Below are 25583 nucleotides of genomic sequence, written 5' to 3'. Positions count from 1 at the left end.
CCCTCAACCTTTCCTCATAGGAGAGGTGCTCCAGCCCTCTGATCATCTTGGTCGCCCTCCTCTGGACCCATTCCAAGAGCTCTGTGTCTTTCTTGTGCTGGGGGCCCCAGGCCTGGACACAGTACTGCAGATGGAGCTGAGTAGAGGGGGACAATCACCTCCGTCTCCCTACTGGCCACACCTTTTTTAATGCAGCTCAGGATATAGTTGGCCTTCCAGGCTGCAAGCGCATGCCGCTGGCTCATGTCCAGCTTCTTGTCCACCAGGACCCCCAATTCCTTCTCTGCAGGGCTGCTCTTAAGGAGTTTTTCCCCCAGTTTGTATAAAATTTCCCCGGCTCAGGTGCAGCACCTTGCATTTGGCCTTGTTGAACCTCATTTGGTTCACATGGGCCCACTTCTCCAGCCTGTCCAGGTCACTCTGGATGGCTTCCCTTCCCTCCAATGTATAGACTGCACCACTCAGCTTGGTGTCGTCTGCAAACTTGCTGAGAGTGCCCTCAATTCCATCACCTATGGCACTGATAAAGATGTTGAAGAGCATTGGTCCCAAGACCAACCCGTGAGGGACACCACTCATGACTGGCCTTCACCCAGACATAAAACTGTTGATCACAACCCTTTGGCTGCGACCAGTTCATCCTTCAAATCCATACCTCTCCAATTTATAGAGAAGGACGTGGTGGGGGAGCATGTCAAAGGCTTCGCAGAAGTCCAGGCAGATGACATCCATTGCCCTTTCCCCATCCACCAATGCTGTTGCTCCACATCTTTCTGCCTTGCTAGACAATATACTCCCAGCAAAACTACAAACGGGCATAATCACATTCAGAAGTTATTTGTTGCCAGATTCATCATTGTCCTATGACAAAAGTGATTTCCTATTGATTGCCTTTGATTCATGCTTCTCTTATGACTTCCACCTGCCAGCAGCACTATCTTATTGCAGGTAGCCACTTAATGACACTTTTCTGATCCCCCATTTCATTAAACTGCCTAGAGTGCTGTGGATACAGCATTCTTAGCACCTGCATGGATGGAATTGCCAAAAGGAATTCAGCCTAAATAAGCTCTGGAGATACCATAATTAAGACTGTCATATTTAAATAACATTTGTACAAACATTATTATTCACTTCAAGTTTGATGAGGAAACAAGTGAGAGCACTGAGAACAGTGTATATGCCAGCCTAACTCCATATGTATTTTCTAAGGCAATTTATCATAGAGTCATAGAATCTCCAAGGTTGGAAAAGACCTCCAAGATCATCCAGTCCAACTGTCCACCTATCACCAATATTTCCCAGTAAACCATGTCCCTCAGTACAACATCTAAATGTTTCTTGAACACAATTCATGAGTGACTGTCTTTTATACAGCCCATCAGTGCATATCCAGTTCATTTGTGGCAGATAGCTACTTACAGAACCTTGATGTCACATAAATGATAGATCTGCCTCCATGGTTTTCCTGTCCAAGCTGTTTCTCAGTGGACAATAAGGTTTTCTTCACAAAATTAACATATTATCGATTGAATATGTTAATTGAAAAAAAAAAAAACCAAAGCACTGCTCTTTCCTTTATTTCCTAGAGTAAAAATGTCAGATTTTCTGTTTCCTTCTATTTCCTTTTGTTTCTATTCTCACTACAATACTGTTTTTCTGCACCTATTCTTTATGAAGCATCTCCAGTACAACAGATAATGGCATGGTTCTGTTTCCTTCAACAGGCACATGCAAGTCCCAAATTAACTCCTTTTCATTGTACATCACATGGATGGTTGGCAGGAATTCTTTCTTTTTCCAGTGTACCCAGACTGTGTTTTTTTTTCAGTGATTGCTAACTGAATAATTTCTAGTTTGTAAATTAACTTCTGATTGTTGTTCCCAAAGTGAGCAATCTTCCACTACTAAAATAAATCTCAGTTCTTCTACTGCACACTTGAAAATCATTACCTTAACTGTATATTTTGTTCTTCTATAACACTTCCCAACTTCCCATCATTAACAAATTTTATTATTATATACCTACTGAGTATTAAGATAACTAACTAAATCTAACTAAACCTATTACTAACTAAACCTAAGGCCTTTCCACAATGTATGTATAAATCTGATGATCTCTTCTTCCAAGACAACTTGTCATCCATTCCTTAGCCATCTTTTTTTTTTTTTTTTCCATTACTAAACTCTCATCTTCAGGAAATTCCCTTGATTGCTTCTTTTTATACAGTTAAAAAGCCTTAGATTTTCCTATAATTACGTGGGAACCTTCCACATTTCGCTCTCTGGCACTTTAAGTTCACAGTTAGTACAGGTGAAGTGGTCACATATGTGATCAAACCTACTAAAATCTAGGAACCATAGTCTTATATCACAACTCCATCTCACTGGTCACTGTGCACTGAAGACACAAAGATTGTTCCAAATAAATTACACTTGAAGGAAACAGCACTTACTGTTAAAGTATCTCCTGTGAAGACTACAATTAGAATATTCTTTGGAAAAGAAGATCAGAAATATGTAGTTCCTGAAGACATAAAATATGAGTCCTAATTATAGGCAAATATAAAATTATAACACATTACTCTTCTAGGCTTATTTTTTTTTTTAGCTCAGCTCATCCTAGAATGATTATTTAAGCTGAATAAATATAGGCTTTGCTACCACTGACATACCCTTGCAAGAGGTTACTTCATATTGGTTCCTGCAGAGTTAGCTTTATTTCCAAATAAAAGTGAATGATATCCAATCTACATGGGCCAAACATCTACTGAATATCATACTTTCTGTCAGAAACAAAAAACTGACTTCACATGACAGGTCTTCATTTTTTTTCTTTTATAAATACATCTAAATAACCTATTAGGAAGGAAAGCAAGCACTATTTATACCTATGCACCATCCAAATTTTAGAGAAATCAGCCTCATTAAGTTGCATTACTGACATCTTCCACCTGAACTGATGACTAAGGTGAGGCAGAATTCTTTGTATTTTTCAAACTGCACTTAAGAAATAAATAAAGTTGTAACACCTATAAACCGTGGATTTTTTTCTGGGAGGGTGGGGTGAGGGGCAGAGAGCTTAAACCAGAAAGTTGTTAGCTGATTACAGAAAACAATAGATTTATTCAGAAAAGATTGAAGGAAATTAGCACTGTATTGCATTGAAAAGAAACTGAAGTGGAAAAAGCAGCTTCTCCTCCAAAAACAAATGCAAGCAATATCCTAACTGATTTTTCTAGGCTCAGAGGTGGGAGACAGAATGTAAATACATAGTGAAATCCTCCAGGGATGCCATCATTTCACAAGTAAAAGCTGCATGTATTGTTCTTAACATGTTAGCTACTACAGACGTTGTCCTGAAGTGGCACAGAGTCCCTTATGGTTCTGATTTCTTATCATGTGCACTTAGGGTTACTTCCACAGTATAATGCAAATTCGCAGTGTTTAAAAAGAAAAAGAAAAAAAGAGCTGCTTTCATGTGATCCTCAGACTCCCTTACTCACTTCTGCTCCTCTCAATCCAGAACAATTTCAGAAGGATTTCAAGCTATTCTAACAGAGCACAGAGAAACAGCTTGCGCTGAGCAGCAGAATGCAAAAGTGAGCTTTAAATACTGTTTCTACACTCCCCTTTCCATAGCATTTACCTTATGGCTCCCATCCAAGTCTCTAGTTCTTTGATTTCAAAAAGACAATAACACATCAAGAGTACAACACTTTGCTATAATCTGCAACACAAATCTTATTAAAATGCAGTGAAGCACCCCTATAGGCTTGCCTTTTCTTTGTAGATTCACCACAGCTGTACAGATGTCTTAAGTGTGCCATTAAAATGCCTCAGAGAAGCTGTCAGCACAGCTGATTTCACTTTAAGAAATGCTGTCAACATTAATTCCATTTTAGAAACAGACTTTCTTGATTGGTAAAATAATAGTCTTAATTACTTTCATCTCACATTTTAAAATACACTGTCACATTTCTCTGAATTTTATAGAGCTTCAACACTTAAAATAGCTTTTTTTTTTCCCACTGTTTGTCTTGGAGTATTTTTCTTGCTTCAGTCACCTACTACAGTAAAATCTTTCCATTTGCCTTTCCCTTTCCATTCTGAATTCTCACTTCAAGGGAGTCACAAATCTTGCTCTTCAGAGACACATGTATTCATGAAAAACTGTATTATCTTCTTTCTCCTTTTCTCATTAATAGTTTCCATGAAGTTAGTGTACCATCTATATGATGCTTACACACACGTAAGTGCTACCTCATAATAATTACTCTACTGGTAATGATGTTGCCTGTGTGGGAAACACTGGGGACCCGCAGATCACAGTGTGGAAGGCAAAAACAACTGAAATAAATGTAACACTAGAACTGCTTGATCACAGGTTAGGAAGAGTTGCAATTACTTCAGGTCTGGCAGGATGATGATTTGTTGGTGTAAAGGATGCATTTCCCAGTAGTCCTATGAGAAAATTTGCCTAAGAGGCACTACAGCAAAATGTTCTAGAAAGTGTCTTAAACTAGCTCAGTTTCTCCAAAAGAATCTCCCTGGAAATTTCCACTTAAAGTCAGATGAGCATTATTTAAATGTTTAGTTATGTTAAATGCCACTTTCTTTTTCCAATCAATCTTTGCCTTTGAACAGGGATGTATCATTTTACTGATAACAGAAGCCTTTCTCAGAAAATATTTGAAGTCCACACATATATACATATATATAGTACAAAGCTGTTCAGAGACTTGATCTCTGTGCTGCAAGCAGAGCTATACAGCAAGATTGCTGAAGTAGGCAATAAAGGGTTTTTCCTATAGCAAAGACCTCTTTAAAAAGTAAAATGTTTTAACTAATGTTACAGAAGGTATTTCCAAAACCATTATGAAAGATACTGAAATGTAATACTGTTTGCAAGACTGATTTTACCTCATTTCCTCTCCAAAAATACCTGTGGCCATAAGTTTACAGTCACTTTGGAGTGCTGAAATATAAAAGCAAGCTAGCTGGATCAGGCCACGGAGCTCTCTAGCCCAGTATCCTGCCAGCGGCCAAAAGCAGATGGCTATGAAAGAGCATAGGGTAAACCCACATGATATTTCTCTAAGAATTTGTGGTGTATTTTGACATATGTAGCATTAGACGTAAGGCTAAGAAACATTTTGAATCTAAAAGAATTAGGGGCATATAGCATGTTAAGAATGTACAAAAGTATTCGTAATGCCAGAATTTTAGTTAGTTTTAGTAGTTCAGAGAAGCAAAGTGGACATACAATAATTAGAAACTAATCTAAGACCAGTGAACACTTCTCTTATAGATCAATGGAACATCCATCCCACTGAAACAGCTATTGATCAGTTCTGATGTTGATCTAAATCAAAGGCCTGAGGCTGAAGAGCTCTGTACATGGTTAGCATTGCCTGAACCACATAATATTGTAGGAGCATAACTTTAATTGGAAATCAGAAAAACAGATGTCCCGACTCAAAGACAATCAGAAGTTCCAGTATGCATTTACCTAAGTAGAGGGATTTACAGAATAGAAGTAGAAGCAGCAGGAAGTGAAGGAGCTGAAAATAAATAAAAAGTAACCACATTGTTTATTGCTAAGCAGTAATAAAATCATTATGATTTACTGTATAATGTAAGCAACTGAGGGGCTTTACAGGCTCTGACATGGTTTATATATAATAGAGTTTCTTATGAAAACGACAGCAGTATGTCTTTCAATCCATCAGTAGAAGCTGCTGTTGCAACAACAAAAATATATAAGAGATTTTTAAATCTCTGTAAAATAACAGTTTCAGTAGTGAAAGCCAGGAATACTGGAGTGATAGGACAACCTTTTTTCTGATCTGAGTTTAGAGTTTGAAACTCTCAAGACACATGATTTTTGCAGAAATAATAAAAAAAAAAAGTAAATGTAATGCAAAAAAAATTGATATCTGAACAGTCAGTGTGGTACTTTTCAAATAAGAACACATAATTTTTTAAAATATGCCATTGCTGTGAAGTACGACCAGTCTCACGTACTGCACTCTTTCACTGAAGTTCATCTGAACTAAGTATTCTTGTACTGTGCCGAGATCCTTGGAACCTAAGACTGGTTCCTGGCTCTATACAATAGATATTTCAAGTAGTTTTAAAAGACACAGACATTCTATAAAGGATACATCTGTACTTTACATCCAGAATAGGTTCCAAGGCAGTATTTCTTGCACAGTTTCACAGAGTTCTGTTTTGACTCTTCCAGTAAAGGACTGCATTGTCAAATCTGTTTCTGCTTTTGTGGAGTCATTTGCAAGGAAGAAATACAAGAAATCACCTTTAACTGTTTCTGAACGTTTACCACATTTACAGTGCCCTCTACAAGGGGCTCTTGGCCCCATTCTCACTGAGACTCACCGAGTTGCTTTCTCTCCCATCATATCTTATTGTATGAACATTGTATGTAGTCAAACTTCAAATAGCCACACAGATACCATCTTTTCCTTCTCTTACTATATTTTCTTTTCCTGTGGTGACCTTAAGGTTATATACAAACTAAATAGATTATAAAAACTACCAGTATCTGCTAATGTTTAGAGAAAAGTCTAGCTGTCTTGCCGCAGGCAAGCAGCTTTCTTTTTCTGTCAAATATCTCCATTAGGAAACCCTTTCCATGTGCTCATTCTCACTCTACTGCCTGACTACAAGCATTTCTATCATTTTTTTCTTGGCTTTTTATCTAAAACAGTGGGAACCCAAGCTGACTTGGATCCTTTGGCACTTTAATATAAGAACAGGTGCAATAAGAAGAATACAGAATGAAGAGTAAATATTAAGTGCACTGAGAATCCTTGAGTAAATGAAAACTCAGAATTTCTGGAAGTGACTGAGGTGCTCAAGCTATATAAAGATGAACTCCTGGAAGTTATCTGACTGAGATCTGAACACGGTAGTTGTCTGCACAACTACTATACCATAATGGGCTTTCCTTGGCTGTGTGAATCCTTGGCATCTGTTGTTGAAAACATCAGGTGTTTAAAAATTGCAACAACAACAAAAGAAAAATAATGATTAATGAACTGCAATTTTTCTGAGAAACAAAATATACCAAATATGACTTGCAGAGAAATTGAAAGGTTCTTGATAAAATTGTAGTAAGCACTGCATGAAAAAATACAGCAGCATGAAAAAGGATCCTACTGTGAAACTTTCAGATAAATATTTTTTATGTCTCTTCAAAGATATGCACAGTGTAGGAAAGAGAGAAATAAATAAAGAAGAGGAAGGGGAATATTTCAGGCTATTATTCACCTGTTTGAGTCCAGCTTAAACTATGACAGAAGTTGTGCAACATTCCAGCTATTTTCAGTTAACAGGGAAAGTCCAGAAAGCGTTTTTCTTCTGGCCATCACAATCATGCTCCTAACAAACTACCTTTGCCCAGGAATGATTCCTTGTGAGCCTCCTTACAGACTAGCATTTGTGAACAATTTGCATTGCTTATCGTAGTATCCAGGCCAGCCTAACTCAGCGTTGGACAGAGCTGCTGCCCTTTTCAGGTATGCCTTGAGCAGTAAATCAGTTTGTGCCAGGCAGCATTTCTAGGCCATGGAATTTGTCTATACTGTGAAACTGTCAGCACATTTTACGGCATGGCTTTGGCCCAAGCTTGCTAGCACTCTGCCAAACAGTTCCTGGACAAGATTCAGAAGTTAGCAGAGGCCAGAGACCATACCATACAAAGTCTTGATGCAGCCATCCTCTTTCAGAGACGAAAAGAGTTAAAACATATGGACAAAAACTGTCCCACGCCAGCTAAACTCAGTGCCAAAAGATAAATCTCAGTATGTTTAATTTACTGCTACACACAGATCCCGAGAAATCCCAAAGCCTTGCACTTCTCAGCTTTCTGTATTGATTTATGCAAATCATTTACTCCTTCACTAGATACACATTTGATTTTCATCCTGAGAGGGCAAAATCTTATTTTCAATATTACGTTTCTTATTCTCATTTAAAAAGGCTGTGTATTCTAAGCAGCAGCAATGCTGTCACCAGCACCAGAGAAAGGAATCAGGAAATCATAGAATCATAGAATGGCTTGGGTTGGAAAGGACCTCAGGGATAATCAAGTTCCAGCCCCCCTCCCATTGGCAGGGTTGCCAACTGGTAGATCAAGTACTAGATCAGATTGCCCAGGGCCCCATCCAACCTGGCCTTAAACACCTCCAAGGACAGGACATAAAATAAACTTTGATGTAAAATAAACTTTGATATTTATTTAAAATAAACTTTGATGGAGGCTATCATACCAAGTCAGATGTGACAAAATCAGGCTCTAAAATTCCTGTGATGAAACATTTGCTACATTCACTCTCATCTATCTCCACACTCTAGTCTCAACTCCAAAACACATTTTTGTAGGTTCATTTTCCACCACCCTTATTCTAAACCAATGTATTCATTGACTGTTCCACTGACACTATAGCTTTAGTCACCTTTACAGGATATTTCTGGAATAGTGCACTGCCTTCACACTTCCAAGGTACTGTAGGATTCTCCTTTAGGATTCTAATATCAAGGTAATTTTAATTCATAGTTCCGTTTCCAGAGACTACTTTGACACACAAAAGAAATTATTCTCTTTTTAACTGAACACCTTTTTATTGCTAGGGCACTGTTAGGGAGCTTTTCAAGCAAAAAAAAATTACGTGCCTAATGTTTATTGACTTTTTTTTGAAAGTACTGTAAGTTAATTATCAAATGCTGATATTGGCTTTCCTCATTCACCTTATAAAACCTATTCCTCACTTAGTCCTTATGCCCTATAACTCTAGAATTAATGTGACAGTTGTTTTGAAGACAGCAAGATTTTGGATATCAAATGAAATATCACACAAAATTCTAGGAAGGGTATGCTGACACAAGCAGATCTCACACCATCTTCTCTTAGAGGATATCTTTGATTTGTGTGTGATCGTGGTATACAGTCCATAAAGTCTAACTAGTCCCAGGGAAAAGGCATTGAACCAGCAAAAGAATATGTAGGGTTCTTGTTTGATCTTTTCACTGAGATGCTGCAACTTGATAGAAACTATGCAAATATTGCTGTAAGAATGTAGTTAGAAATTTTTTATAATATCAGAGAGGGAAAACTTGATACTAGATTCCTCAAACAAAATTTGTACTGAAATCAGTTTGAAATTAATGATTTCAGACAAAGTAAATTCGAAACCGCACTTAAAGATGTGGCATAGATATCAGAGAATCGCCAAATCAAGAGATCATCAAGACTAAACCCCCCGCTAAAGCTGGTACCCTACAATAGGTCATGCAGGTAGGCATCCAACCGAGTCTTGAACATCTCCAGAGAAGGAGACTCTACAACCTCTCTGGGCAACCTGTTCCAGTGCTCCATCACCCTTACCATAATTAAATTCTTTTGCATGTTAGTACAGAACTTCCTATGATCAGGTTTTTGGCCATTGTTCCTTGTCCTATCACTACACACCACTGAGAAGAGCCTGGCCTCAGCCTTTTGCCTACCACCTCCCTTTAAATCATAGAATCATAGAATTTGCTAGGTTGGAAAGGACCTACAAGATCATCCAGTCCAACCATCCACCTACCACCAATAACCCCACTAAACCATGTCTCTCAATGCTATATCTAAAGGTTTCTTGAACACCTCCAGGGACGGTGCCTCCACCACTTCCCTGGGCAGCCCATTCCAGCGCCTCACCACTCCTTCAGAAAAGTAGTATTTCCTAATGTCCAGTCTAAATCTCTCCTGGTGCAACTTGAGGCCATCCCCCCTCGTCCTGTCACTAGTTACAAGGGAGAAGAGGCCGATCCCCAGCTCACCACAACCTCCCTTCAGGTAGTTATAGAGAGCGATAAGGTCTCCCTTGAGCCTCTTCTTCTCCAGACTGAACAATCCCAGCTCCCTCAGCTGCTCCTCATAAGGCCTGTGCTCCAGACCCCTCACCAGCTTTGTCGCCCTCCTCTGAACACGTTCCAGGGCCTCAATGTCTTTCTTGCAGTGAGGAGCCCAATATATTTATAAAAAATTATTAAAATATTTATTAAAATATTTATAAAAATTTATTAGATCCCCTCTCAGTCTTCCCTAGGCTGAACAAACCCAGGTTACTCAGCCTTTCCTCATATGGGAGATGGAGCAGGCCCTTAATCATCTCTGTGGCTTTCCACTGGACTCCTTCTTGGAGATCCCTGTCTTTTTTGAACTGGGGAGCCTAGAACTGGACATAGTAGCCTAAATGTGGCCTCACTAGGGTAGAGTAGAGGAGGAGGATCACCTCCCTCGACCTGCTGGCCACGCTCTTTTTAATGCATCCCAAGATATCATTGGCCTTCTTGGCCACAAGAAGGCAGGACCCCTAGGTCCTTCTCCGCAGAGCTCCTCTCCAGTAGATCATCCTCAAACCTGTACTGATGCATGTGGTTATTCCTCCTCACGTGCAAGACTCTACGCTTGCTCTTGTTAAACCTCATCAGGTTCCTCCCTGCCCAGCTCTCCAGTCTCTCCAGGTCTTGTTGAATCATAGCCTTCAGGTGTGTCAGACAATCCTCCCAGCTTTGTATCATCAGCAAACTTGCTGAGGGTGAACTCTATCCCTTCATCCAGGTTCTTGATGAAGATGTTGAACAAGATCAGATCCAGCATCGACACCTGGTGAACACCTCTAGTTACAGGCCTCCATCCAGACTACGCCACTATGGACCACTCTCTAAGCTCTGTCAGTTAGCCAGTTCTCAATCCACTTTACCGTCCACTCATCTATCCCACATTTTCTAAGTTTCATAACAAGGATGTTGTGGGAGACGGTGTCAAACACCTTGCTGAAGTCAAGGTACACAACATCCACTGCTCTCACCCCATCTACCCAGACAGTGATGACATCATAAAAGGCTACCAGGTTGGTCAAGCATGATTTCCCCTTGGTGAATCCATGCTGATTACTCCTGATAACTTTCTTCTCTTCCAATTGCTTGGAGATGGCATCTAGAACAAGTTGTTCCATCACCTTTCCAGGGACAGAGGTGAGGCTGACTGGTCTGTAGTTTCGAGCATCCTCCTTTTTGCTCTTTTTAAAGACTAGAGTGACATTGGCTATCCTCCAGCCTTCAGGCACCTGTCCTATTCACCAGGACCTTTCAGAGATGACAGAGCAATCACCTCTGACAGTTCTCTCAGCACACATGGGTGCATCCCATCCACATGGACTTGCGTGCACTGATTTTGGCTACATGCTCTCTGACCAGATCCAGCTCAACCAACAGAAAGTCTTCCTTTACCCAGACTCTCTCTCTTACCTCCAGGTACTGGGATTCCTGAGGGCTAGTCCTAGAATTAAGGACTGAAGCAAAGAAGGCATTCAGAATCTCTGCTTTCTCAGCGTCCCGTTACAAAGTCACCCACCTCATTTAGTAGAGGACTCACATTTTCCCTAGTTTTCCTTTTACTGCAGACATGCTTTAAAAAAGCCTTTCTTGTTACCCTTTACGTCCTTCGCAAGGTTTAATTCCAAGAGGACCTTAGCCATGCTTGTTGTATCCATGCAGGCGCTGACAATATTCCTATATTCTTTCAAGGTAGACAGTTTGCCACATTTTATGGACCTTCTTCTTTCCTTTCAGTTTATCCATGAGTTCCTTGTTCATTCATGCAGGCCTCTTGCCACGTTTCGTCAATTTCTTTCTCTTAGGGATGCACTGATCTTAAGCTTGGAAGAAGTGGTTTTTAATTGCCAACCAGCTGTCATGGGCCCCCTTGTCCAGTAACATTCTAGCCCATGGGATACCTCCAAGTAGGTCTTTGAAGAAATCAAAGTTGGCTCTCCTGAAGTCCAGGGTAGCAATTCTACTTATTGCTTTGCTTCTACCACACAAGATCTTGAACTCCACCATTTCATGATCGCTGCATCCCAAGCTTTCCCCCCAAGCTTATATTGTCAGATAAATAAATATATTGATCTGTCTTTGCAATTGTATTTTCTAGGAACCAATGATTCATTTTTATTCTTCTTCCTATTCAACTGATATATTTGGACAAGGATTGGCTAACAAATTCTATTATCCAATTTTCCCTATATTTTCTCTATCAGCTTGTGCATTCTATTATTTCTATTAAACAATCTAGAGTTTTTACAAAGGTAATGTAAACCTTTAGGGCATCACAACTGCATGGTATACAGTACTTTGTACAGTGAATATAGTGACAGATTTATAAGGTTAAACTCTTTTTTTTCCCCAGTATTCACCCCTCTGAGCTTTCATTCATTTTCTCCATACTGTATTTTTGTCAGTATAGGAATAACAAGCCATTTCTTTTTTAAACAACAGGATTTGAAACCCAGAAGTCTGAAACAGAAAGAGTCTTATAGCCTTCTAATCCTATCTCTTTGATATTAGTAGTTTAAATCCAAATGGGGAAAAAAAAAACATATTACTGTTTATTTTTTAACACTGATACATTTAACATCCTTGCATGGACTTTTATCCTATGCACGTGGGTTGTATACACAGACAAAACTCCTTCTGAAAATTTCTTACAGTTTCTGTTGAGAAATCAATACCTTTTGGAGTACAGTGGATTTTACGCATTTCTCTTCTTAAAAAGGTAAGAACTCTAATAATATCCTGTCTATGTAATGTAATGTCAGGGTGGCCATATTTATAATTTGTTGTGAAACAAAATTTCAGGGCCAGCTCATGGTCTTACGGCAAGGTAATGTGCTTTCACTAATGAATATAGCGCTTGAACCCTGAACCTCTGCCAGTTCCAGTAAGTAATATTGTGGAAAGAAGGCATTTGGCTCAGAAGAAAAAAAGAAAACCTTATAGAGCTCCCAGCAAGCTCTTTCTGATCATACCATAAAGCAATGATAAGTATTAGAAAAATCTGCATCCTCCCTGACCTTAACAGTTAAAGAAAACAATTCAGGTCCTTTGAATCCAAGATTAAGGCACCATTGCCTCAAAACAAGAAACATTTCCCAACAAAGAAAAGATCTGCAGGGTATCCCACTACATAAGATAGCAATTACTTCAACCTACTAACCCTCACTGATAATTGAATGGTAAATTTATTAAAAAATAATGACTGTTTCCTTCAGTGTCCACACTGACTTTCAAACCAATTTATGTCCTTCCCTGATAAGCGTATTAGGAACTTACTCTAAAAAAGTCAATGCTCCAAGATCTGAAAAACTGAACACAATATATAGTGCCAAAATGCTTATTAAACATGAAGTTCAACCCAAAAAGCGTATGTACAAAATTGTAGCTGAAAACACGCTGGATCGACTGCATCCCTGGAGAGGGAATTTTAGGGACTTTAACAGCCTTACTATTTATGCATTTTTTCATTTTACTGCCAGGCAAGGATATTACATGTATTTCCACACTACAGTACCCGAGAAAGTATTTCAGTTCTGATCTCATCATTCAGAATATGCTTTAAGTTGCATTTCATTTCCAGTTTCATCTGACTATGTAAATCTGTGAGATTTTTCAGAATGCTTTATTACATACTTACTTAAAATTGTTTATTACATGATGTCCTCAAATACTTCTTCAGTGATTTTGAAAGAAGTATTACAAGTTCATGCACATTTCTATTCAGAATTAATATAAAAACACACTGAGTCAATCAGTTTTATATTTTGTGTAATATAAATGGTCTTTCATAATTGTATTTTGAAATGTAAATGGATATTGCAGAACTACTGATTTTAGAAATGTATTCGCATAATCAAAGTAATAATGTTTAAAATAGAAAGGTACTATGTATACAGATACTCCATATAAATGATAATGCAGCTGTTGATACAACTTATGGGACGGGGTGATAGTGCTCTATTTCACATTTTGTGTACTGCAACAGCTTTCTGAGATACTTAGCTGATTTTGTCTAAGTTTCCAGGGGCACTACACCAGATTTACACCGGCAAGCTTAACTGCAACACAATATTCTAATACTTCATCTAAAAAGTGCAAACAGCAATAGTGAGCTGTTACAGTTTCAGTTCATTTGGCAATGACAAGGGCTTTTAAGAACCAGCATTAAAATTTTAATGGGGAGAAATAAAAAGCAAAACAAACAAGCAAAGAAAACTTATGAGGCAGTGCTGGCTGGGGAAAAAAGCTTTTGCTTGAAAGTATGATATAGTCTTGTTCCTAGCCCTATGTCCTGATAAGTGTCTTCAGGGAGGTTCTTTTCATTGTCTCTGCCCCCTCTTCCTTGTGGGACATGAAAAACTTGTGTTTGACTCACACATTTCACTTGCAAGTATTTTTAGGCAAGGATTCTCCTGTACTGTTTGTCAGTGTAGAACAAAGGGGGTCATTCTCAGAGCAGTCCATATGGTGCTGCTGCCATACAAAGACCAACAAAATGTTCATCTGGCTAGAATTGGAAGTTTACTCCAGCTGGCAAAAGTACAGCTGCTATATCCTCTCTATGCCGTGGATGGCCCTGAATACATTTAGATTAATAGACTGCTTTGAGCCAAGCGCATATTTGTACTCTGGCATGGAGAGACATTATGAGAAATACACTGATGTCAAACTAATCATATTAATATAACATTATAAACTGATGTTGCTGATTTTGCTAGGAGATACATGAACAATAAAATCAATCATAGAGGCTACTTGGTGATTAAAAGAAGGACTGTGTAAAGACAATAATTTGAACACACTTCTATTGCTCTCATCAAAAAATAAGGTAATGTCAATGAGAATTACCTTGTGATCATCAACACTGAAGTGAAAGAACACATGATACATAGCTAGTGTGCTGCACAATCTCTTATATCTCTTGATAACAGCAAGTAACTAAGCTTAAAAAGGCAGAGAAGTTGAGAGGAAAAGAGCCTGTGTTCCTGTAACTAGAGGGCACAGACCAACAAATGATTTGAGATAAGAAGGGCTGCAGCCTTGTTAAGATGACATGAATGAGATACAGCCTAGGAAACAAGAGCAAGTTCACCGCTGGCTTTACCTTGATGATCACAGTCTTATCATAAAAAAATGAGATTGCTGGGAAACTATTCCATATTAAAAAGAAATTCACTTTAAAACATGTTAGACGACATAGTCATGTTTGATCCAAAGCTTCCCTAGATATAATGGCTTCTATCATTAAATATATTTTTTAAATTACTTGTATTCATGCACAAAAAAAGAATACTTTGGTTAATAAGGCTATTACAAATACCTTACAAAGGAAACATTGAAAATCCTCAGGCACCCAAGGAAGATGGCACAAACCTGAAGCTTTAACTCCAGCTCCCACACTGTTAAAAGCTCTAACATCTCTCTAGCTGAGTATCACCCTGCCACCCAAAAATTAGGATATATAAGTATCACTAGCTGGTGCATGAAAATTTTTTGCTCTCTTTTCCTATTGAAGAGGATAGTTTGCAGAAAAGAACATCTGTCCCCTACCATCACATTTTCCTCATTTGAGAATTTTTATACCATCTTTGAAGTGTAGGAAAAAGACAAGGGGTTTGCTTCTTCAACAAAAGGAAAAGGGTTCAGGTGATCAGGATAACAAAGTTAGATGACATAGCAAAAAATTATGCTTTCTGTTTGCATCTACTACCATTTCTCCTAAATAATAATAATAATATTATTTATTAATAATATAAATAATATATATTAACAATTATTAATTATTATTATAATTATTATAATATATTATTAATAATTATTATTATTGCATGGAGGGGAACAACAAAACAAAACAGGTCCTAACTAGCACTTTGAAATTCTCTTTAATATATATGTAACTTTCAATAGACTATATATTGCACCTGGCTGCACAGATTATAAATATATGTCATCCTGTGCTATTTCTTAAAAGAATTTAATTCAGAATATATACTTTGCTGAATTTGAATGCCTTAAAAATATTGTTTATGTTCTAGGAGTTAAGACAGTAAAATGATGTAGGAAAGAATTTCTTTTTCATTATTCTTTCATATATACAGATTATAACATTCAGTGGAAACCCACAGTAGCTTAAATGCTATCTATCAAACTTCTACAGCTTGCTTAGTTAATAGAATTATTATTCTTGGCTTACCCAGATCTGTAGCTTAATTCTTTTTTCATTTTTGAAAACTGTTTTTACTTTGAAATCAATCCCGACTGTGCTCACAAATGCAGAAGTAAAGGAATCATCTGCATATCGGAACAAAAAGGAGGTTTTCCCAACACTGCTGTTGCCAATGATGAGCAGTTTGAACATGTAATCAAAGTTCTGGTCAGATGTATCTTTCTGGCCATATCTGGAATCTTGAGCAGATGCCATCTGTAATTCAAAATAAAGAGAAATAGTTTATAGTCTTTCGAGTCATATAAAACAAGAAAATTCTAGATTTTATTGGAATTTTTGTTAACAGGCATATAGAGCTAAGAAGTTCACAGAAGTTTAAGACACTTTTATGATTCTTGTATTCATGATAATAGTTCTAAAAGAGGATTTATCAAAGTTATACATCACTGTACTGGAAAAAAAGATCCTTCTAGAAGTCCAGCTCTTGAATAATGGTTAAGACCTACTTTCAGAAAATGTGAGGAATTAAGTAAATTGTGAAAATATAGACAATGATACTTCTCTTCACCTTCACAAGGAATAAATAAGAGATCGGTGTAAGTTATTACAGAGGAGGTACAATTCCAAGCAAAAACTTCATCTCATTCATATGTGATATAATTCTTGAATAATTTATTTTACTATAAATATGCTACAGTCATTTCTAATGCTTACTGCCTTTTGTATATATTTGCCATTATTGGCTTTCAGTTATCATACCATCAAACAGTGAGTTCAGTATATACCTCTGAAATAAGGTCTTGATATTTTTCAGTTCTGCTATCTTGTATAGTTTTGGAATGGGAATAAATGACAATTGATAATGTCTTCAAATCTGAATCCTTAAAATAAGACTTCTAACTCATATAAAACACCTGAATAAGCACAGATTACAAAAACCGAATGCTACTGAATATCAAGTTTATTGTGCTTAGAGGCTTCAAAGATAACAGGTTCCATTATAAACTGCATGCCTTACTTTCAGAAGGGTCACAGAGGTTAACTTGAAAACTTGATCGAAATTTTACCTGTAATGATTAAAAAGCAGACAGCAAAAACAAAAACTTAAAACTAGATAGTTTTTCACCTTACACACATGCAAAGAAAAATCTCAAGTATTTTTGGAACCTGGCAGTATTTTAAATTCTTGCAGTTGGGCAATAATAAGGGTAATACATTTGCACACCAATTTCAGACAGCAAGACCAACAGCCTATCCTAACATAAAGGTTTTTGGAAAAGCAGCCTGTGTCAAAGCTTTCTAACTTAGACATCCCAGAGTGCATTCAGGCAGTCTGAGAGGACAGCTGAAACCAGGACCTCGCAGAAGGGCAAAGAATGTACACTAACTCAGTGAATTTCTCAGCAGAATTTCAATCACTGCATAAATCTTCTGAGCCAATTTTTTGTCTTCTAATACAAATAACACTATGCTAGCTTCTCTGGGCATATGGAGAGTTATATAGAAGTGGGGACAAAAAGTTCTGAAGGAGACAATACAAGTATCAAGCTTTCAATGGAAAATGCAGTGTAGGAGTTATATTTCATAAATAATGCATTAGGGACTGTTTGATTTCAGAATTTCCCTTTTTATTTGGTAGTGACTAAAGTTCTTGACTAAATGTAGTCTTGGTTATCTACATCTTTGCATCCTGAGTGTTTGCATTAGTTTTAATATTAATTCACTTCTTTCTCAAACATGCAAGAAAATGTTTTAGAATGAAAAAGTAAAAATTAACAGGTGTGAATATCACTAGTATTTCACCTTTCTTATTTCTCCAGTGAAATACAGAAACAAATATTGTCCATCCTCACCACTCTCCCTTGTTGTAAAATTATGCGGGTATATTTTACTTAGAACACGTAAAAAAGAAAATTATATTGTGTTTATGCCAATCTAATCTCAGCAGGCTATCGAATAGTAAAGAGCTAATGTATTGTACAACTTGCAACAAGAGGAAGTCAATAAAATCCTCCAAACCAAAGGCTGTGCAGTAGCTGGGCATGCCAGTGAGTAGTCTTTATGCTTTTGTAAGCAGCCTGTTCTGCTGTTCTTTGGGCTCTCTTCCATATCTAGCAGTTGAAACCGTAAGTTACCAGTTCTAGAAGGAAGAAGCATTTACTTTCCTGATTTTTGCTCCTAAGAAGACTTCCATGTATCTTCTTCAGCTTACCTCTTGACAAAGCCTGCTGGTCCCCACCAGCCTTATATTTAGCTTGCTGGAGCCCATGTGCCTTACATTTAATCACTAAGTACTTCAGTGCCTCACACTTCTTCAGAAACAGTATGATTCAGTGAGCAGAGTAATCAAGAGGCCTGGTTTCTAATAATAGTGCCAATAATAGTCTCACTAAAGCTTGTACTTTATGTAGCCTTCTTAAGTAAGAACATTTCCTGTTGATGCTTTTAAACACCGTTCCTCTAAGTTAATGTTTTTGTGTATTACCCATGCAGTAGTTTTCTTAAATGTTCTTAACAATAATTAAAAAATAAAGCTCAGCAACTTCACTATGCCTTGAACCTATGGATTCATTATTTGCAGTGCCATATGCAGAATTAAGGGCAAGTTGAACATAGAATTGCAGCCAACTTTTATTTCAGTATTTCTGCCTATTATACATAGCAGAAAGCATACATGAAAGGCAAGGGAAGGGACTAATTTCTCCACCTTCCATCTAGGAAATCATGAGGAGGTTAGTGAGTTACTAATAATAGTTCAGATCGTTTGGAGAGATTAACTTCAGCAAAGTGAAGCAGTCTTCTGAGAGTACACAGAGTTCTGTGTCCAAAACCCAGATGAGTACTATTGCCTGCACCAGCCTGAAGAAACATCAAACTCAGCACTGGTGCCATTACTTCCCAAAGCTCATTCATTTTGTAATAAGCTTCAAATTGTGCACCAGGGTCCCACTCTAAATGATACTATAGAGGAGTCTCTATTTTTCTGTTAACTGGAAGAGAAACCTAGATGCTTGATCTTGCAGGGATTTGTGCATACTGTTGCAGTGCTTCTCTTTCTTAAATGCAAACTGCTGGCTTCAAGTATGGACTGCACTGTAGCCCAGTTCCAGAGAAATTAATATTGCAGTTAACTTTTAACACGACTTGTCTCAACAGTGGAGGCATTTAACAAATGTGAAAAAGCTGATGTTGATGTTATATTCTTCCTTTGGAAAAAATGCTGGAAATAAGCAGCAGAACAGTCATACTCAGGCATGTTAATTAAATGCTATATATATTGACAGGAACAAGATAAACATGCCAAATTTGCTAACGCTATAATCTTCTGCTTTTAAGAAAGCCAAAACTTCACCTTTATTTTGACAAAGTTCTCAAGTGATTAAATGGCTACATTACACAAGCAACACATTCAGCAAAACACATTGAATTTTCTCTCCAATTAAAATTTGTCTGTATTTAGTAAAATTAAAAAGAAGATGCGCAAAGCTGTTTCCATTAACTCACTTCATGCACCATTTTTTTTTAACAGCATGAGTGCCTCTTCAGATCCTCACAGTCATCAGTATTTCAGCAAAAAAGGCAACCTCATGCCACCTCTTGAAGGACTCAGAACAGGCCTGAGAGCCCATAGGGAAACCTAAGCTCAAGACAAAGATCAGAAGACCTATAGCCAGGAGGAATCACACTCCTGCTCCTTACCAAAACCAGGGAGAAGATTCATCCCCAGATTAAATGTGGTCCAACAACAAAAAAGGATGGCTTTGTATGCTTCCCTACTTTCAGCATATATTTAAGCTCCTTAAATGCAGATTAATTAAAGACATAGGCAAATTTAATAATCAAGTATAGTTCTCTTTAGCAGGCTCAGTTTTTTTCAAGTCTCATGCATGGTTGCTTCTTTGATTCCAAAAGAACAGGTTAAAATAGAACAGGGCCAAGAAGACAAATCTGAAAAGGTCTTCATGATAATGATGAAACACTTCACTGTGTTTCTCTCTATGGCCTTAGAGGACCTTTATATTTGATAGAATTAATTTGAACAGCTTTCTCACTTAAGCAGGGCAGTGTGCTGTGACCTTCCCGGCCTGCACATCACTTCATTTTGAACTTACATATCCACCATACATATCTGGATGTCTATGCAGATTGAATTGGTCTTGGAAGAGAGGATGCAAAAAGAAAAGCTGTGACTGAGAATACTAAGGCTCATTCTTTCGTGTATTCCACAACTACTTTCTATTCTTTTAAAAATTATAACAACAGGCATATTTTAAAGAAAAAGATTAATAGTAAGCCTGGGGAAAATGTCCTCTTTCTACCTACAGTAAGAATAGATGGAGACTGATTGGCTACATTATAGTTGTTTCAAAGAGTAGGATTTATTTTCTATATATAGTGTAGAAATACATACATATATATTGCTTTCAAAAGACAACCTATTTTAGCAAAAAGGCAACTCAGTGCACAGGCAGCTTTTTGTGAGATGGATCTTCCTTCTTCTCAAATATTACTAATCAAAGACAGCCAGTGGAAATGGAAATAATGGAATATGAGGGGAAAATTCAGTAATTGTAACCGCTGGGACTGAATGTAGGATGCACCACAAGTAAGCATCTTGAAACTGCAGATCAGAGGTCATCATCAGTGTACTTAAGATATTATCAAGATCCCTATATAGAAGAGCATTTCATTTATTCTATGACTATATTACCTACTCATGAAGAAAATAATGATTTTATAGGTAACAGACAGATAAGTAATCTAGAGATTGAGTTTTATTTCTGACTCTTTCAGAGGTATACTCTGACTTCCATTTTCCTTTTTTTTCCTCATATCTTCAGCAAGATGCTTAACTTCTCTTACTTTGCTGCTCTCTCAACAGTTACATTACTATCCACAGATGCAAGCCACAGACAGTCCTCACAAAGCCTTGCAGATCACCCGTATCATCTCATTTTTAACAGAGTCCAGTGGACAATCACTTATTTGGAATTATGGATCGCTGGCCATCTGTGGCATATAGCTTGTCAAACAATGTACTTGGCAGCGTCAGGAGAAGCTTATCTGCTTCAAGGTATTATGAAGTTATATTCATGAATATTTGTAAGCATATCATATTCAATCTGAAAAGTATTGTTAGAGATGCTTTACTATAGTAGACATAACGAAATGCCAAGCTGGGGGAATTTGAGGAGATAACAGAGAAGTGAGAATCTAAAACAAGCTCTACTTACTTTGTATCAGCAGAACTAGCATGAATATGGCCACAAGCACTGGCTACTGCCCAGGACAGCAGCACGCAAGGCACAATAAAGAATAGTTCTGGAAAAGCTTTACCACATGAATTCTAATGATCTGCTTATGGTGAACTAAGCGTTATTTCTCAGCTATTTTTCTTTAACCTAACTTTCTCCTGTGAGTGAAATCTAAGAAAAGAGTAAAACATGCACAGATAGTAACCTTGAGTAAACATTAGGGAGTGAAAACTATTCAGGCAGACATATTCTGGAACAGACACTGGACATCGAGAAGAACTGGGTATAAACTAGACCTCTGTACTTTTGAGCTGCATTAGAAAGTATGGAACCAGCAAAGAAGTGACTTCCAAATAGAAGTAGTGGCAGAAAATGACTCCAAATGATTAATTAACAAAAAGGTATGTACAACTTGTGTGGACTCAGTGGTTTGGCAGGCTCTTCTCCAGTGCTTCTAATCCTAACCAAGAATGATGTATCTAATAATTTTGTTTGTTGATAGGAGATGCATTGCCATACTAACTTCTGTGTCTAAAAGATCTGATTTGGCTTCTTTTTCATCATAATTTTATAAACTCTTAAATATCTAGAAACACTCTTTTTACTTGGTCGTGATGTTCTCCATTCTGTTTAGATGTGTCTGTTATAAACCATTTTGTCTGAGCATAATCATTGTCAGTGACAACAGGATGTGGAATGCTCTGAAAAAAAATGTTCTCATTTGTTTCTTGACAAAGCATCAGAAATGCTTATATTGTCTTTACAGATTGTTTCCCTTTCCTTACTTTTCTCTCATCTCTATGCCATTAGTGATCTTTGAAATTATTTGCCCCAGCAAGTGACAAAAGTAGTCACAAACTCTGACCCAGATCCAGCAGATGACAATAGCCAATTCTTATGCTGGTTAACTTCTTTTCTGGAAGGACTGTTTGAGCTGCCTTTCTCGTAAGTTTTGGCTCTTCTTGTCTAAAGAGAAATGTAATGAGCCTGAATTTCAAACAAAGAATTCATAAATATAAAAAAGCCTGCGTTAAAGCACAGGCCCTTTTTCTTATCCTTCTAAAAAATTTTAACTTCCTAGTTTTCTTTTTAATACTTGTTTGATGGAAATGGAAAAAAAAATAGCACTTACACATTCCTCTGACTTCTTTTTATCGTGATCAAAAGACACATATTTAATCACTTTTTCTGTTGCTCTACAGTTCAGAGAGATGTTAGCTCTAGAACAGACTGTTCTACAAAGCTGTTGTGTACAAAGAAGCAACATTTGTTTCATGGAAATCAGGCAATTAGTCCAGCCAGTTCTAAGCCACGTTTGAACAAGAACCAATCATTCTATCCTAATGATGGAAAAATAAAAGATTCTTAGGGAGAAGAGTCCATAATAGAATATTGTTCTACTTGAATCTTTAATAAGAATAATATACAAGTATGCATGGAATGGTGTAAGTAGAAGAAAAAATGTACAGAAACTACAAGTGAAAATCAAACTTCATACTGCATTTTCACATGATTATCATTTTGGATCGTATATGTTTAAAAACAGACATTGTTTGACCATCTCTCTAGCTTTGAAAAATTGGAATTTACAGAAGTTTTTTTTTTTATATAGCTGTTCACTGTCGCTGTTTATACTGAGGCTCTGCTATCTGCTTTTATTCAATTTTGTTAAACAATAATTCAATTTATACTGATAACTAGATATAAAAAAAAAGCAGAAGTTCTCTGATATATGCCAAGTAAATGTTTTTAAATATGGACTTTGTTTTCCTCAAATTTTATTTTAATACTGAACAACCTTTTTTTTTTTCCATGCCAGTGACCTGTCAAATGTCAAATGCAAGAGTGACCAATCTGTATTTTTCATCCTCTCTTAGAAGAATCTGCTTTTAATGAAATGCTCTCCAAAGTCAACACATGCTAAATATGACTTTGATTTTTCAATAGACACATGTAAATAAATGGCAAATGCCATACAAATATTCCTAACACATGCACGAAGCATGCAGAACAAGGCACTTTAAACAGCAGACTAATTATTGCAGTTCTCCAATCAGAAAAGTGAAAGACGTTCTTAGTGAAGACTGGTGTATTTCTAGTGCACATCTTTGATTGAAAGATTTCGGCGTATGACATCCAAGCAATTGCTCTGCAAAAGATTTATGAAATTATCATTCTCTGACCAAAGTCAAAGAAAGCCAATGCCACTTCACTGTAACTTAAGATTTCAGATTGCTTTCTGAGCATGCATATTAAAGCAGATGCAGATCTTCCCTTCAAGCTGATATTTTATTACTGACAGGAGACATCCAGCATGAGAAATATTAGCTAACAGAGCTGCAGTTCATAACTTAAATCACCACTGACTGCAGAAGTGTTCTCTGCATTGCACAGAATCAGCAGGATTGATTACTACCAATTCACCAGAAACATGACTGATCTCCTATTAGAAAGCAGTCATGTATTTGAGTATACAATCTGGGGGCCCAGAGCTCCCACAAGAGATCATAAAAGGGGTCGTAAGAAATAATTAATGTACAGCTAACCGCACAGCACAAATTGTTTTGAAACAACTACCCAGAAACTGCTTCAAACTGTGCAGTGTTACTTGTATCTGTATGTACACCATTTGTGTCTGACATCCTTCCATGTGTGAAATAGTTGAAAAGAGGCCACCTCTTCACTGCTCCCAGCTCTCTCAATGAGCTCACTTTCCCCGCTGGAGACCGACAGCAGCTTCTCACACAAACGAACAGGTGGAGACAACTCACCAACTTCCTGCACGCCCAGATACCAATTTCTCACAGCATCCCCTGAAAACTTACACTCACCTACTCCCAGAGGACTGTGATGAGCACTCAAAGGGCATTAACGGTACCTGCAGGGCACCGCTTGGTTCACCACTAAAGATCCAAACCCCCCAAGTGGGATCGCACGGCCAGCTTTCCTGCTTGGACAGCCTGGAGCACCGAGCTGCGCACAGGATGGGGCACACAGAACCCCACAGACGGGGCTGCTTCTCACCAGCCGGGCAGGGTCATGATAGGCCGGGGAACCTCGCCCACTGGGCCCCGCACTCGCCGAAACAGCGAGCCACTGCCACTGCTGCTGAGCGCCGTTCCCGGCAGCCGACTGCGAGGAGAGCCCAGCCCGGCGGCGCCACAGATCCTGCTCAGGTCTCTTCCCGCCCTGTCCCGCCGCCGCCCGCCTCCCGGCCGCGCCGCGCCCGCCGCCTCCTCGCCCCCGGCCCGGGGACCGACCTGCATGGGCGCTTCGTGCCTCATCGCCGGGCGCGGCCGCCGCTCGCCCCTCTTCCGCTCGCCGCCCGCTGCCCTCCCGGACTCTGCCGGCAAACCCGCCTCGCGATCAGCACCGGAGCTGTCCGCGCCCCGCCCACGGCACCGCCCCTCCCTCCCGTGAGCCCCAGGGAGATGTAGTCCCAGCCGCGCGGTGCCCCTCTCCCCGATGGCGGCTGAGGACTACAGCTCCCGGCATGCTTCGCGCTCGCCGTCCTGCCGCGGAGGCGGGCGCGGGCAGTGGCGGTGCAGCCCGCGCGGCTCAGTGCGAGTTAGTAGCGGTGGGGGAGACTCCTCGGGCTGAGCAAACGCCGGGAGGCACGCGGGGCGCGCGGAGGCGAAGCGCCGGGCCCAGAGCAGCGGGCGAAGGGCGCCGGGCCGGGAGGCGGCGGTGGCCTGCAGGGGTCGCCCCACTTCCGTGCAGCAGGGGGCTCCCGCGTCGCCGTCCCGGCCCCTGCGTCTGCCCGGGCTGCGCTGCCCGCCCGGCGCCGCCACGCAGCACTGGCCGCGCGGGGTTCGTCCCCGCTTTCCCCGCTGTGGCGCCGCGTTGTGGCCCCTTCGCCCGCAGTCCTCCCGTACATCTTTCTGGGCAGCGCGGTGCTGTATGTACAGCAGCCCCTGGGCTTCCTCCCTGTAGCTCTCGGCCACATTCTGCTCTCCGTGTCCCTTTTCTGTGTCCTTGCTTTGTTTTTTGCTGGGCTTTGGAAAATGGTAGTGCTGCTGCACGGTAGAAGCAGCCCTGCTCTGAAATGGCGCCTAGCATTGGGTGGTGGCATGTGCTACTGGCAGCAGTATTGGGGCCGTCAGATAGGAGCACCAGCAAAACACTTACAAAGCTGCACGCCTTTCACATGTGTTCCCACGGCTGGCTTTGTTTTCCAAGAAGTTGCTTTAAACATCTTTCTCAGCAATTCTCCCATAACTCTCTTCTACTGAGTCCTTAATTATCATGGGCCCAGA

The 25583-nt window shown here is 39.1% G+C and overlaps 1 protein-coding gene across 1 annotated transcript in view; it reads right to left on the bottom strand.

Moving 5' to 3' along the window:
* The window catches only part of RAB3C (RAB3C, member RAS oncogene family), a 148598-nt gene extending 123778 nt beyond the window's left edge, over positions 1 to 24820 (bottom strand). The window contains exons 1-2 of the mRNA XM_021381225.1: positions 24588 to 24820; positions 16100 to 16327 (exon numbers count right to left, since the gene is read on the bottom strand). Of these exons, the coding sequence (XP_021236900.1) occupies positions 16100 to 16327; positions 24588 to 24611 (252 nt within the window). The 5' untranslated portion in view covers positions 24612 to 24820. The remainder of the gene's footprint in view (positions 1 to 16099; positions 16328 to 24587) is intronic.

This window comes from Numida meleagris, chromosome Z (genome assembly GCF_002078875.1).
Source record: "Numida meleagris isolate 19003 breed g44 Domestic line chromosome Z, NumMel1.0, whole genome shotgun sequence".
NCBI classification, from domain to species: domain Eukaryota; kingdom Metazoa; phylum Chordata; class Aves; order Galliformes; family Numididae; genus Numida; species Numida meleagris.
This window is presented reverse-complemented; position numbering and strand designations above follow the sequence as displayed.